Source organism: Podarcis muralis, chromosome 11 (assembly GCF_964188315.1).
Source record: "Podarcis muralis chromosome 11, rPodMur119.hap1.1, whole genome shotgun sequence".
NCBI classification, from domain to species: domain Eukaryota; kingdom Metazoa; phylum Chordata; class Lepidosauria; order Squamata; family Lacertidae; genus Podarcis; species Podarcis muralis.
The window spans coordinates 65,566,611-65,581,793 of record NC_135665.1 but is presented as its reverse complement, the minus strand read 5'-3'; the positions used below and the strand labels follow the sequence as shown (position 1 = coordinate 65,581,793).

Genomic DNA, 15,183 nt, shown 5'->3' with positions numbered 1-15,183 from the left:
GTTTTTGGGATTGGAAGGACATTTAACATTATTTGAAACTGTGTGTGTGTGTCATTCCAGAAGGTTTTGAACTTTTTACAAACCCACCACATCTGGAGCATTGTTCCACCTGATTCTCCGCATCTCCAACATATATTAGGGACAGTTTTGTACATTTTGGAGAGTTTAGAAGGGGTTAAATAGCTTCCCCATCTCAATAGGCAGGGAGTTCCCGAGAGGAGCTATTATTCTCATCTCCATATTGGAGAACAGTGGCAATGAGGGAGGAAGAGGGATAGGGATAGGGAGGGAGAGAGAGAGAGAGAGAGAGGTGAAAAACAGTTTTGGTGGGAGGTTTGATCACGGGGTTTTTCGGCTCACAGCTCCTGCTGTCACCTCCTAGGCCACCTTGATGTGCTCCTGCTGAGCATATGGGAGGGCACGTGCCCTGCGGCCGGCCAGCACCCACACCAGGGCCCATTCCGTCCTGCAAAGGAAGGGCACTGCACCCTGGCGGCTGCTTCAGTGTAATGCCAAGGCTTGGCCAGAAGGAGGCAGCCTCCTTTCAGAGTCAAGAGCGGACACCTATTATTCCTTCATTCATTTTGTTCATTCATAAAATTTATATACCACTTGATTCCAAAAACAACAACGTCAAAACATATCACAGAAAGACAAAACAAGAAAACGAAGAACCCTGGTTTAAAACATAACAAGAAGTTAAAATGCTAAAACAGATTAAAACTGGGACATCTGTCTAATCCTCTTTTAAAGCCATCCAGGGACTTCTTGAGAAAGCGAGTTCCAAAGTTCAACTTCGGGAATAACTTTCTGATGGCAAGAGCCGTTCGACATTGGAACGGACTTCCTCATAACGAAAATTTTAAAAACAATTACTAAACCATAAAGTGTCATCTTGGGACGCGGGTGGCGCTGTGGGTAAAAGCCTCAGCGCCTAGGGCTTGCCGATCAAAAGGTTGGTGGTTCGAATCCCCACAGTGGGGTGCGCTCCCGTTGCTCGGTCCCAGTGCCTGCCAACCTAGCAGTTCGAAAGCACCCCCGGGTGCAAGTAGATAAATAGGGACCGCTTACTGGCGGGAAGGTAAACGGCCTCTTAAGTGCTATATTCCACACTTGTTGGGTCCAGGTTTTGAAGGTGTGTGTGGGGCTGCCCACCCCCCAACTGGAAGCAATGATCGTATTTTTCCGTGTATAACACGCCCCTGTGTATACGATGCCCCCTATTTTGGGGGACTACAAATTGAGATCGCCCAGAGTTGTTGAGTTTTTTGGGTGGAGGATTGCCCATGGTTTTTGAGCTTTTTTGGGGGTGGGGGGTTGCCTAAAATCGCTCACACGCCTGACCATCGTTGACAATAACGAGTGCCGCCGAAGCCACCAATCGACTGCCCGATCACTGCCAGCAGCCGTCAATCGTACCCCATTTGCCACAGCGCCAGCCTATCAACAATTGCCGCAGTCACCAATCACCCGCCCTTTCGCTGATGACAATCACCTGCTCGCGGCAGCAACCAGTCACCAGTCCACCCTCTGCACTCTCCATGTATAAGACGACCCCAAATTTTCCACGTTGGTTTCTAATAAGAAATCCTCACCTTATATGCAGAAAAATACGGGATTTGTCTCACTGCTGTCATAAGAGAGAAGACCTGCGGTTTATCGCGACATGTGGATTGTTAACGTTTTACACTGACAGCAGGGCTAGCATAGGATCAAGTAAAAGATGTTGCCCTGTTACTGCGGGGGAAATGAAATCCCACCTCCCTAGATAGATAGATAAATAAATAGATAGAGATAGATCGATAGATAGATGATAGATAGATATAGATAGATGATAGATGATAGATAGATAGATAGATGATAGATAGATAGATAGATAGATGATAGATAGATAGATAGATATAGATAGATAGATAGATAGATAGATAGATAGAGATAGATGATAGATAGATGATAGATAGATAGATAGATAGATAGATAGATAGATAGATATAGATGGATAGATGATATATAGATAGATAGATAGATAGATAGATATAGATAGATAGATAGATAGATAGATAGATAGATAGATGATAGATAGATAGATAGATGATAGATAGATAGATAGATAGATAGATAGATAGATAGATAGATAGATATAGATAGATGATAGATAGATAGATGATAGATAGATAGATGATAGATAGATAGATGATAGATAGATAGATGATAGATAGATAGATAGATAGATAGATGATAGATAGATATAGATGGATAGATAGATGATAGATAGATAGATATAGATAGATAGATGATAGATAGATAGATAGATAGATAGATAGATAGATAGATAGATAGATAGATAGAGGTTACCAGATTTTTTTCAATGAATCCGGGGACACTTTAATTCATTCATTCATTCATTCATCCATTAAATACGACGTGTTTTGGACGATGATCCTGCAGCGATGGCGGTGGCAGAGGGGCGGCCGCTACCTTGAGCTCAACCGCCACATTTCCCCTTCCTCCGAGGCTTCTATCTCCTTTCTCCATGAACCTGGGCAGCCCCTGAGTAGTTGGTTCTTCGGTGGTGGTGGTGGGGAAGTGGTGCGCGGTGGGTCAGGCATGGAAGGCGGAGAAGGAGGGCTGAGAGCGGTAGCGACGGAGAGGCTTGGGCAGAGCGATGCCTCCCTTCGCATCGGAGCAGCCCCAATCCCATTCCTACTTGCATACAAGCAGGAGGGGGCAGAGGTCCCTCAGCTGGGAAGTGAGACTTCACACTGCCTTTTGGAGCAGCCCCATCCCAACTCCTACTTGCGTGCAAGCAGGAGGGGGCAGGGATCTCTCAGGCAGCGCATTGCCTCCCTTCCCATCGGAGCAGCCCCAATCCCATTCCTACTTGTGTGCAAGTGGGAGGGGGTGGGGATCCCTCAGCTGGGAAGGGAGGCTTCACGCTGCCTAACGGAGCTTGCGTGGAAGCAGGAGGGGGCAGGGATCTCTCAGTTAGGCAACAGGAACCCTCCCTTCCCAGCTGAGGGATCCCCTTAGTTGCTGGGTCAGGGAAGGTGGAGGCAGCCCGGAAGCTACATCTTTGAGTCCCTGCACCACCATCCTATGGGGACTTCCCAGCAGCTTCTGAAGCCAGCCAGAGCCAACTGCTCCGGGCTGTTGGTTTTTGCGATTTTGGTTTTAAAAGCAGTGTAAGGTAGTCTCAATGGAAGTATATTGTATTTAATTATGAGGTATCAGAGTTTTTAGGGGGCTAACTAGGCTGGGATAGCAGACTTGTTGGTCTGATGTAGATTTTTTTCCATTTCATTGTTCTGTATGGGACAATGACAAGAAAGATTATGGTGTCGTATCGTTTCCCGGGGACATCAGATGAAATCCGGGGACATTCCTGGGATGGAATTTCTCCAGGGACTTATTCACAAATCTGGGGACTGTCCCCGGGAAACAGGGACGTCTGGTAACCCTAAGATAGATAGATGATAGATAGCTCCTCAATCCCAAACTACTTTCCAGCTACCACCTCCCACTTCTGACTCTCAGGAGCAGCGAGTGAGTGGGGGGGGGGGGTTCTCCTGTGCCTTGAAGGGAAGGGGGGGGGTTTAGCTTGCTTCCTTCTTCCTACAGGCTGTCTGGGCCAGGAGTCAACCCCAGAATGGCAGACGAAGATGATGGACTATATGGAACTTGCCGAACTGACTGGGAGACTCCGAGACCAGAGAGAAGAGACGGTGGAAGAAGTCTAAAGAATATTTGAAAAATATGTTAATATTTAAATCTTAGAATAGCTTTGGAAGTGGATATAGGCTGTAGGGTTAGAAGTAGAAGATAGTGTATTTTAAAATAGTATTATTTGTAAGTGATAAAATGTGAAGATTTTTATGGTAAAAGTAAGCGTGATAAAAAAAATGGTTAAAAATTATTATATATGTAAACTGCTAAAGATGAGGTAAAATGAAAACCAGATGGGGGGACTTGGGGAAGTCCACCTAACAATGTTTAGAAAAAATAAGGATAAGACAAAAACTCGTTTGTATTGTTTGTTTTTCTGTTTGTGTTGTTTAGTTGTGTTATAAAATGAATAAAAAAAAAATTTTTGCGGGGGGGGGGGGAGGAGTCAACCCCAGCCAGGCGCTCCCTTCTTGAAGAACGCCACAAGAGATCTTCCTGCTGGGACCATGGAGCTGTTGTTGTTGTTTAGTCGTTTAGTCGTGTCCGCCTCTTCGTGACCCCATGGACCAGAGCACGTCAGGCACCTCTGTCCTCCACTACCTCCTGCAGTTTGGTCAAACTCATGCTGGTAGCTTCGAGAACACTGTCCAACCATCTCGTCCTCTGTCATCCCCTTCTCCTTGTGCCCTCCATCTTTCCCAACATCAGGGTCTTTTCCAGGGAGTCTTCTCTTCTCAGGAGGTGGCCAAAGTCTTGGAGCCTCAGCTTCAGGATCTGTCCTTCCAGTGAGCACTCAGGGCTGATTTCCTTCAGAATGGAGAGGTTTGATCTTCTTGCAGTCCATGGGACTCTCCAGAGTCTCCTCCAGCACCAGAATTCAAAAGCATCAATTCTTCGGCTATCAGCCTTCTTTATGGTCCAGCTCTCACTTCCATACATCACTACTGGGAGCTACCCCTCACTTTTTTAATAGGGAGGGAGTGTGACTTTGGGTTCTTTACGGCTTGGCTAACTGTGTCGGAAAGGTGCCAGAGGGTCTTCAGCCCCCCTTCCCCCCTCCCTCCCTGCGGTGGACTTGGTGGGCCTGGAAGCGTCCTCTCGGTTACTCCACCCTTCTGGAATGTCGGGTGGAGACATCAGGGGCCCCCACCTCCCTTTCCGTCCAGGCAGCACTTTCCCCTTCGCCTGGAAAGACACAAATCTTTCTTCTTCTTGGTGAGTATCGATTTGGACAAAGCAATGGAAAGCCGCGTGGTGTGTTTTTTGGGGAAGGGCCTCCCGGCCAGCCGGCCAGCAAGGTTTGGAAAAGAACGCAGCATTTGCAAGGGCAGGAGAACACAAAGTCAGAATGCGAGGAGAGGGAGGGAAGCCAGCCAGAATTGCTGTATCTAACCTGTACCTCCCACCCCTTTGGGCCCACCCCATCCCTCTACTCTGCCTGCATTAACTGAGAAATGGGTCCAAGTGTGGGAAGAGAGCTGCCCCGGCCTGGACGTTCCTTTGATCCGTGTTACCATCACAGAGGAGGCAGACCACGGAAATGAAGGGTCTGAAAACAAAGACTTAGGAGGAATACTTCTGGGAGTTGGGGATGTTTGGGCTGAAGAAGAGAGGACCGAGAGAGGACATGAGGATACTGTTGGAATCCCACTGTCTCAGGAGACGAGGAAGGAGTGTGTCTTTGGAGGTGAAGACCAGCTGCTGGGGAGTTATAGCACCTGCGGTGGCTGTAGAGACCAATAAGGGAGAGACATGTTTCGTTGCAGCTGAGGCAGAGGAAGGCGTCTGGCTGTGCTGCTGCAGATGCACCAGGGCGTTTCTTCTCTTGGTGATCCTCCCAGCGGTCATTCCTCTTCTGGTCACTGCTGTGGATGCACTGTTAGAATTCCTGCTCCGTGATTGCAGTCATGGAATTGTTGTCTTTCACATGACGGTGTATGTTTTGACTCCACAGAGTGGGAAGTGAAGGAGACAGGATGTTTGTGTTCCTGTGTTCCGTCAAATGGGACTATTGTCCTTTGTTCTTTCTCTCTTTGCTGTCTGATGCTAGAGAGAGAGGAAGCCATGTTGCAGTGCTCCGTGTGTCTTTAGATGTAAATAAAGTAGATTAGCCAAAATGCTAAGTTGCTGAGCTCTGTTACGCAAGCTGCAAAGACTCTGCGGATCCCTAAGTGTGCCAGTGTCTGTTGGCATCAGTTGCTGTGATGTTCGGGCAGAAGAAAGCTTTTGAAGCTCCCGAACGAAAGACCAGGAGGGAGGGAACATGCCAGTTTGGCATGTGTCTCTGCCAGGGTCCTACTTGAGAGTAGGCTGAACTCCTGACATGCACAACCTGACTGTCTCTTGGCTCTGCAAGGGATTCCCACACAGCAGGGCCTTCATGTCATGTTTGCAGACAACTTGGTCTGCTGGCAGGCCTGGTGCCTGAAGCCAACTCCTTGGGGACCCTGAGAGCCATCTTCCAATAAAACCAGCATGTTTTCTGTTTCTCCAGAGGGTAGAACCCGAACCAATGGCCTCAAATGACACAAAATGAGATTCCGACTAACCATTAGGAAGACGTCCCTGACGATAAGCGTTGTTATCAGACTCCCTTGGAAGGTGGTGGCCTCTCCTGCGTGGGAAGGTTTTAAGCGGGGGGGGGGGGGGGACATCTGTCAGGAAGTCTTAGCTGTGATTGGGCTAAGGGGGTTGGGCTAGATGACCCTCAGGGATCCCTTCCAATCGTACAATTCCGTGATTTTATGAACACACAAACTAATCTGCCATGCTGCACACCAGCTGGAGGTGGATTCTTAGTTGTGGCACAGGTACGCAAGCCCCCAACCCCTTCCACAGACCCAGTGGTGCACGGCCTTACCTGTAGGACGTGATGTATCTGGTGGGCAGGAAGGTCTCAACGGTGGAAGCCCAGAAGCAGGAAAGGTCCTCATAGTTTGGTGCCGTGCACAAGATGGAGGGCTTTCCTGGCAGGCCTGCGGGAGAAGCAAGGTGCGGCTTGGAGTAAGGGCACAAGCAGGGCAGGGAGCATGTCTGGCCTTCCTCCAATGGCTCCCACCTCCTGCCTAAGTTCAGGGGAAGCCCAGCTGCCCAGCGCTAGCATCCCAGACCAGCCCTTTGCTCCTGGCAAAAGCTCAAGGCTGGCCCAGCATTTGGGGAAGGGCCACAGCTCATTGTATGCAGAACATTCAAGGTGAGCATCGAGTTTTGGGTGGCCATTTCTTTCCGCAGCAGAGTTCCTTTTATAGAAAGCTTTTCCTGAATCTTCTACTTCTTTACAGCATCAGCATTCTAGCTATCTCTTAGCGAAATTCCCATTACAGGAATAAATACCATTTGGTTCTGTTTCTAAGAGTCTTTATTACAGTCATACCTCAGGTTACAGATGCTTCAGGTTGCGTTTTTTTGGGTAACGGACCTGCTGAAACCTGGAAGTACTGGAAAGGGTTACTTCCGGGTTTTGGGGGTCGCCCATGCGCAGAAGCGCCAAATTGAAACATGCGTGTGCGCAGACACGCCGTTGCGGGTTGCAAATGTGCATCCCGCACAGATCGCGTTCGCAACCCGAGTGTCCACTGTATTTACAAAACCTTATGCTGGTCATTAGTAAATAAATAGAAACAAATAAAGCAACATAGTTGATCACATGCCCTAATAAAGGCACCTGTTGCTGGGGAAATTCTCCATTACCTAACAACTTGTTCAAGACCATTTCCAAGTTTCTTCCAGAATATTACGACAGGTTCAATCCTCAGCATCTCTCAAGCTGGGAGAAACACTCTGCCTGAAACTCTGGCCGGTGGAGACAATTCTGGGTTCGATGGGACTTCCTACATTCTTAACCGCTGTGCCCTCATTCCCAAGAATTTCCCTACCTTGCCATGAATCTGTGCAGCCCAGCGGCGGAGAAAGCCTCTCTGGCACTTGGGGAACTGCCCATAGGGAGGGATGGGACGGGGTGTGCGGCACCCATTCCCCCCCCCTCCGTTTTCTCGCCTGCCTCTTTCCCGTTCTCTCCCCAGTGGGCCGGGCAATTGCGCCTGGCTGGGGGGTGCGCTCTGCCACGGTGGCCAGGTTGGGGTGCGTGATCTGGTGTGGCTGCCATCAGACCCAGCCAGGATTTTGTCAACCCCCCCCCTTCAAGGATGGCACCCGGGGTGCACAGCATCCACTGCACCCACCGCGCTCCGCCTCTGGTGCAGCCGACCCCAAACTTACGTCCGAGACGGAGCACAGTGGAGCTGAGGAGGACCCCGCTGGTGTCGTGGCAGCTGTAGACCCCTTCGGAGGAGAGCTGGGGGTGGGACAGGAGAAGCTGTCCGGCCTGCACCGCCGAGTCTTCCGGGAGGACGGGGCCTCCGTTCCACCGCCATTCCACTGAGGAGCTGAAAGCCAGAAAGCCGAAGAGAGGATGAATGAGAGGCAGCGACGTCTTGTCAGCAAACATGCCCTCTGTTCCCATGTCAAGGGGCCCAGAAAATCAGACTGGCCTGTCCCAAGGTGACTCTTGCCTCCCCTCCTGCACTCAGAGGTCTTGCACGATCCCTCTGGAAGGGACCACGACTGCTTGGAGACACCTACCCGGGACTCGCTCCAGCGCACGGCAGGATCACTTCTTTCCCCAGCTGGGCATACGTCACCCCTGGAAGAGAGGCCCATGAGCATAAGGAGACCAGAACAACTGGGACATCCCATTTTTTATGGTGAGGAATCTCGCACAAACATCCCAGAGCCGACACGCGGAGCAAGGTTTGCCCCCCAAGCAAGGAGGAGAGCTTAAAAGCTCTTTTACGCCAGTTCTGCTTGGGTCACCCGGCGCAAAAATAGCTTTTAAGCTCTCCACATTGCTTTCTGGTATGCCTTGCTGGGCACATGGTCTGTGAGAGTTTGGGATTCTCTCTCTCCCTCCACCCTCCAGGGTTTGGATATAAGCAATCTTTGGGTGTACACAGACCCCTTGCAACCGAACCCTGTGATCGTACTGTATTACGTTTCTTGCGAAGGATGAGCACTTTGGCAAATAATCCCCCAGATAAGCACAGCCCAAACTCAAAAGTGATGGGACTGGGGAAAGGTCATGTGGCCTGGAACAGAGGGGATCAGGGTTCCTTCATTTTGGGGGGGAAGAGACCCTCTCTTTCCCCCAAGAAAAGGGGCTACGATGGCACATTGTGTAGTTAGAGAACGGTCCAAATCTTGTTCTGATTGACTTTGGCCAGAGTCCAGAGGGAGCAACTGACCACCACCACACCCAAACATTGGCAGGGATATCACCTCCACCTATGTGGTTTTTTTTATCTTGTGTTTTTATGTTGTAAACAGCCCTGATATCTACAGATGGAGGGCAGGATACAAATTTAACCATCTTCATATGGAAGAGGAGGTGTTTTACCTGAGCACCATTGGAATATGTCTTATATTTATGTTTTTTGAGGAACGATATTGACTTGTGTGTGCTGAATATATTTCCAAAATGTGCCTTAATAAAGCCCTGAAACGTTATTCAGAGTCCATCTCTCTGGAGATAGAATATTAATCTCCATCCTTCAATTCCATATGCAATGGAACCATAATTTTCCAAACAGCCTTCATCACAAGCCTGGCACTATATCTGGAACTAGACTTGATAATCAGGTAAAAATAATATTCTTTACTCAGATTTCACTATTTTGACCCATATCCCTAATTCTACGTGCCTATTTTATACTTCTGCTTTTCATCTTTTAACTTCCATCTGTTGCTACAACTGTTCTCTCAGTTTGATGATGATGATGATGATGATAATTTATACCCAGCCCATCTGGCTGGGTTTCCCCAGCCACTCTGGGCGGCTTCCAACAGAACATTATAACACGATAAAAGATCAAACATTAAAAACTTCCCTAAACATGGCTGCCTTCAGATGTCTTCTAAAAGTCAGATAGCTGTTTATTTCCTTGACATCTGGTGGAAGGGAGTTCCACAGGGCAGGTGCCACTACCAAGAAGGCCCTCTGCCTGGTTCCCTGCATTGCAGTAGTCCAAGCGAGAGATAACTAGAGCATGCACCACTCTGGCGAGGCAGTCCGTGGGCAGGTAGGGTCTCAGCCTGCGTACAGGTGGAGTTGGTAGACAGCTGCCCTGGATACAGAATTGACCTGCGCCTCCATGGACAGCTGTGAGTCCAAAATGACTCCCAGGCTGCACACCTGGTCCTTCAGGGGCACAGTGACCCCATTCAGGACACCAGTCTTGCTCCCGGTCACCAGCCTTACTGCCGCATTCTGGATTATAGACATTATGAAAGGAAATTTAAAAAAATCATCTCCCCCGCCCAATCTCTGTGGTCTCTTGGGCTGCTTGAGAGAGCTTTAGCCCTGTGCTAGGTAACTGTGTCCAGTTCTGGGCACCACAGTTCAAGAAGGACACTGACAAACTGGAACGTGTCCAGAGGAGGGCAACCAAAATGGTCAAAGGCCTGGAAACGATGCCTTATGAGGAACGGCTAAGGGAGCTGGGCATGTTTAGCCTGGAGAAGAGGAGGTTAAGGGGTGATATGATAGCCATGTTCAAATATATAAAAGGATGTCATATAGAGGAGGGAGAAAGGCTGTTTTCTGCTGCTCCAGAGAAGCGGACACGGAGCAATGGATCCAAACTACAAGAAAGAAGATTCCACCTAAACATTAGGAAGAACTTCCTGACAGTAAGAGCTGTTCGACAGTGGAATTTGCTGCCAAGGAGTGTGGTGGAGTCTCCTTCTTTGGAGGTCTTTAAGCAGAGGCTTGACAACCATATGTCAGGAGTGCTCTGATGGTGTTTCCTGCTTGGCAGGGGGTTGGACTCGATGGCCCTTGTGGTCTATTCCAACTCTATGATTCTATGATTCTAAGGCAATCGGAGGACAAAGGAACAGGGCTGCTCTCCTGTTCGATACCTGCAAGGTACGTCAATCAACAGGAAGAACGCGACTCACAAGCCCCAACCTGCTGTGCCTAAGGTGAGGCAGCGCTGGGGCTTGTTTGCAGGGCTGCCAGTTCACCTGCCCCCGCGGGAAAAGGAAGCAGGAAGAAGCCGCTGCCAACTTGGCCAATAGATCTGTCTGTCAGCAACATAACATGCATGCCAGGCAGGTGAGTCCTTCTGCCTCGTCTCTCTGAAGCCAAAGCAGCTGGAGGGCACCGGTTTGGGAACGCTGTCGCGGAGAAAAGCCAAGCGCAGTCTCCCCAATTACAGGGAGCAAGGCTGGGGGTGGGGAACGACTCTCTGCTGGGGACCCCGGAGAGCACCCAGTAGCCAGAATAGGCACTAAGGGCCCAATTTAAAGATTAAGAACCTCAAAACGGAAGAAGAGTCTGACAGATTAGCCCAATAGCCTTTTGATTTCACCATCCTCTTCTCACCAGCAGCCAACCAGTGGGAAGGGCAGCAAAACCTGCCCCAGCTGTTGGTACCGTCCAGGAGGCTGGGGGGAGAGACTGGCCATCAGTGCCCCCCACCCTGACATTTCCTTTTGGTGCTGCCAGCCTCCTCCAGAGGACAGATGTGGGAGCCAGAGGCTTGCCGCCCAGCCTGTATGCCAGCTGTGCGCCATCGAAGCCTCTCCTGAGAACGCCACTTAAGCCGGGCTCCTTGAGTTGTAGCAAGACCAGTGCCAGAAACTTCATTGTGGAAAAGCTACATACAAACTCAAACCAACCAACCCACAAGCAGGACTCAAGCACAAGAGCAGCTCTCCCCTCCTGTGGCTTTCAGCAACTGATATTCAGCAGTATTGCTGCCTCCAACATCTGGAGGGCCGAGTTGGGGGACTGCCTGCCCTAGAGAGATACTCGTCTGCAGGTGTCAGCTCACCTTCTTCTCCCCATTCTCCTGACATGGTGATGGACGTGGTCACCGAAGCAGCCGCCAAGAGGACCACCACTCTGCCGACACAGGAGACAAGGGTCAGCATCTGAGAGCCGGGGAAAAAGAGGGGAGAAAAGAGAGAATGCTATAAGGCAGGTGGTCCAGCCCTGATTTGGGGTGTGGGTGAATTCTCAAAACGAGCCAGTGGGAAGGGCAGCACACAACAGGAATACCTACAGATGGGCTGCACAATACTTGCCATTTCTTAGTGTGGCAGCACCTACACTTTGGAACTCCCTGCCACTTGACACCAGGCAGGCGCCTTCACTGAACCAGCACCTGCTTAAAACATCTTTGTCTAGGCAAACCCATGTAGACATGGGTTTTAATCTGTGTTTTTAGTTTTCATGTTGGTTTTAATTGGTTTTTAAATACCTGTTCTTAACCGTCAACCGTCAACTTCTGCATTACAAGGATTCGTGGGGTCCCTTCCAATTCTGCCATTCTAAGATTAATGTTAATTAAATTTATTAGTCGCTTTTGTTGCCACAGCAACTCAAAGCGACTTGCAATATTTTAATTTAATACAATTTGCTTTAAGTAATTTTTATGATGCCTATTTATGGAATTAATGTTTTTAACCTGGGGGGGGGGGGGGGAGGTTGTCTCAAACACTGTGCTACCCGGTGAAGGAACTACTTAATTGACCGTAAACTGCTTTGTGTCATTCGGTGGTGATCTTCAATGGCGATCTGCAAATATCAGAAATGAATAAACGAATGGAAGTTTTTTTGAGGAGCGGGGGCATCCCAGAATGAAACCCACTCTGCTGGTTTACCAGAAGCTGGAAGGGGCGTGTGAACCCTCTGGCAGGCTTGGACCACGTTGGAGCCACGCATGGAAAATCAAACAGCTAATCTCCACAAGCAAATATTGGAACAGGGAGGAATTGGGAGTACGGAAACAAAGGCGCTTCCCTCGATTGCTACCTGCGCCAGGTTCAGGGTTCGCTCTCAGACATCTCCTCCTCCATCGAGGCTTTGGGCCAAGGAGAAGCAAAGGAGGAGCCTCAGAGAAGCAAAGGACAAAAGAGTGGGAAGGGGCACCCAAAGGCCATCTAGCCAAGGGTCACCCCTGGCCACAGGGGTCCGAGAGGAATCAGTTTACTAGGCTTCGTGGTAGCGCTAGCCTGGGGAGGAGCCGTTATGGTGAAGGGAGGGAAAGACATTTAGTAAAAAATAATGGAGTGCTGGACTAGGACCTGAGTTCGAATTCCTACCCAGCCATGAAGCTCACTTGGCGACCTTGGGCCAGTGGCTGCCTCTCTACCTCACAGGGTTATTGTGGGGGTTAAATGAGGAGGTGGAGAACCACGCATGCCACCTGGAGCTCTTTGGGGGGAAAAGATGGGATATAAATGCCGTACAGAGAAATAAATTAAATTAAACGGAAACTCCGTAGAGCCAACGAACCCATAGAGTCAAAGGACTAGGCTCATTGGCACAGTCCCTCCATGATCTTAGGCATTTCTTGGGGAGGCTAAAGCAGCCTGGCACTCTCCAGCTGTACTGGACTACAACTCCCATGAGCCCCAGGCAGCACGGCCATTGGGGGGATGATGGGAGTTGCATTCCCAAACAGCTGGAGGGTGCCAGTTTGTCAACAGCCGTGCTAAGGGGGGGGGGCTGGGATGTTGTGGCTGGTGCATGCACAAGCACACCACGCATGCATGCGGCAACCGCCACAAAATGTTGCAGCGCACCCTTCTTCCTAATATCCTGCTCTCTCGCCCTCGTCCTCTTGCCCCAGTTTCCAGCTCCGCTTTCCCGGCGGACACACTATGCCTACAAAAAGCACACTCCATCGACCTGCTCACCTCTCGAGCTGCCGTGGTCCCACAAGACAAACAGGGAACGAAACAAACAGGGAATGAAACAGGCCTGAGCTCTGTCCTCTCCAGCCTGTCCTGCTGTATCTGCCGGATTTGGCCCCTCTTGCCGCCACATGAGTGGAAGATCCCAAATTGGTGAGGTGGCGGTTTGGGACTGGAGCAGCCCAGTATAGGAGGGTCCTTAAAAGCACCCCCTACACTGTGTTTTCTTTCAAATATGGTATGGGAATGTGGTGCCCGGTCTGCACCTTTGCAGAAGTCATAACTTGGGCTCACAGCACCCTGATCACGGTAACCTCAACAAGGTCATTTCCACACAACAGTTTAATAAGGGCATCATTGCTCATTCTCACATCAGTGGACTACAGTCATATAAGGATGTGTGGAAGTAATAATAATAATGATAATAAATTTTATTTATACCCTGCACTCCCTGCCAGAGCCGGACTCAGGGCGGCTAACACCAATAAAAAAACCCACAGTAAAAACGTAATGGGGGGGGGACCAATTTAAAATACAGGTGAAAATGCAATTTAAAATGCAGCCTCATTTTAAAAGTAGCCGATAAATCAAGACCATAAGGGGAGGGAAACGTAAGGGTCAGACTGAGTCCAAACCAAAGGCCAGGTGGAACAGCTCTGTCTTGCAGGCCCTGTGGAAAGATGTCAAGTCCCGCAGAGCCCTGGTCTCTTGTGACAGAGCGTTCCAAAAAGTCGGGGCCAGTACTGAAAAGGCCCTGGCCCTAGTTGAGACCAATTTAACCTCCTTGTGGCTTGGGACCTCAAAGTGTTGTCATTTGTGGACCTTAGGGTCCTCCGCGGGGCAGACCAGGAGAGGTGGTCCTGTATGTACGTGGGTCCTAGGCCGCAAGTAAACGAGACACCCAGGTTCGTTCCAGACTCCTTGGCTGCCTGTCTGTGCCCAAACTTTTTTCAAAGAGGGCCAGATTTGATGAAGTGAACATGTGTGAGGGCCGACCAAAGTTGAGATTACTGAGCTTTTCTTAAGGATTTTACCCCAGGACATATACTTAAATAATTAAATCGACCGGCGGGCCAGATTAGGCCCCCAAAATGGACTTTGGACACGCCTGGTGTAGACAATATGGGGCTCGATACACTACAAGGAAGCCTCCAATGTCCAATGCCTTTTTGGAGACACTGCAATGATTATTAAAACAAGCCAACTGAGTACAGCAGCCCCCACCCCAAACAAACCTTCAAGGAAGATGGAGTAAGCTTATTTCCCGCCCTGCTCTGAAGGGCAGAACCCAAACCAACAGATTCAGATGAGAAGAAAGGAGATCCCGACTGAACATTGGGAAGAACCTAGTGATGGTAAGAGCTGCTGGACAGTGGAACAGACTCCCTAGAAAGTGGGTGAACTCTCCTTCCTTGGTGGTTTCTAAGCAGCGGTTGGACGGCCATCTGTCATGGATGCTTGAGCTGAGATTCCTGCCTTGTAGGGGGTTGGACTAGATGACTCTAGGGTCCCTTCCAATTCTACCAATTGTACGATTCTATGAGACGGGCCTGAGCTAAGGCCTATTGGGAAACTGTGAGCAGAATCAAAGGTTCTCTTGGCCCCTCTTCCCTCCGTGACTCGCTGTACGGAGGAGACAACAGGCAAGGATTCCTTTGGAGGTTGCGGAGTTCATTCCAGAGCGCTTAGTGTTCAAAAGGAGAGCGATGGAGGCGCAGACTGCTCCTCCCACAATCTGGTTTCAATAAATGCCCGTTTCACAGAGAGACGTTTCCCGGGACGCAGTCCAAGGGCTGGAGACCAAGCCCCCCCCCCCCAGAA

General features: G+C 49.7%; 1 protein-coding gene across 8 annotated transcripts in view; it reads right to left on the bottom strand.

The window, feature by feature from the left end:
- Positions 1–15,183, bottom strand: part of IL11RA (interleukin 11 receptor subunit alpha) — a 140,580-nt gene that overhangs the window by 17,112 nt on the left and 108,285 nt on the right. For all 8 annotated transcript variants that reach the window (XM_077936579.1, XM_028748055.2, XM_077936578.1 and 5 more), the window contains 4 exons: positions 11,496–11,595; positions 8,245–8,305; positions 7,882–8,048; positions 6,524–6,638 (listed from right to left, as the gene is read on the bottom strand). In XM_077936579.1, coding sequence (XP_077792705.1) covers positions 6,524–6,638; positions 7,882–8,048; positions 8,245–8,305; positions 11,496–11,595 — 443 coding nt within the window. The remainder of the gene's footprint in view (positions 1–6,523; positions 6,639–7,881; positions 8,049–8,244; positions 8,306–11,495; positions 11,596–15,183) is intronic.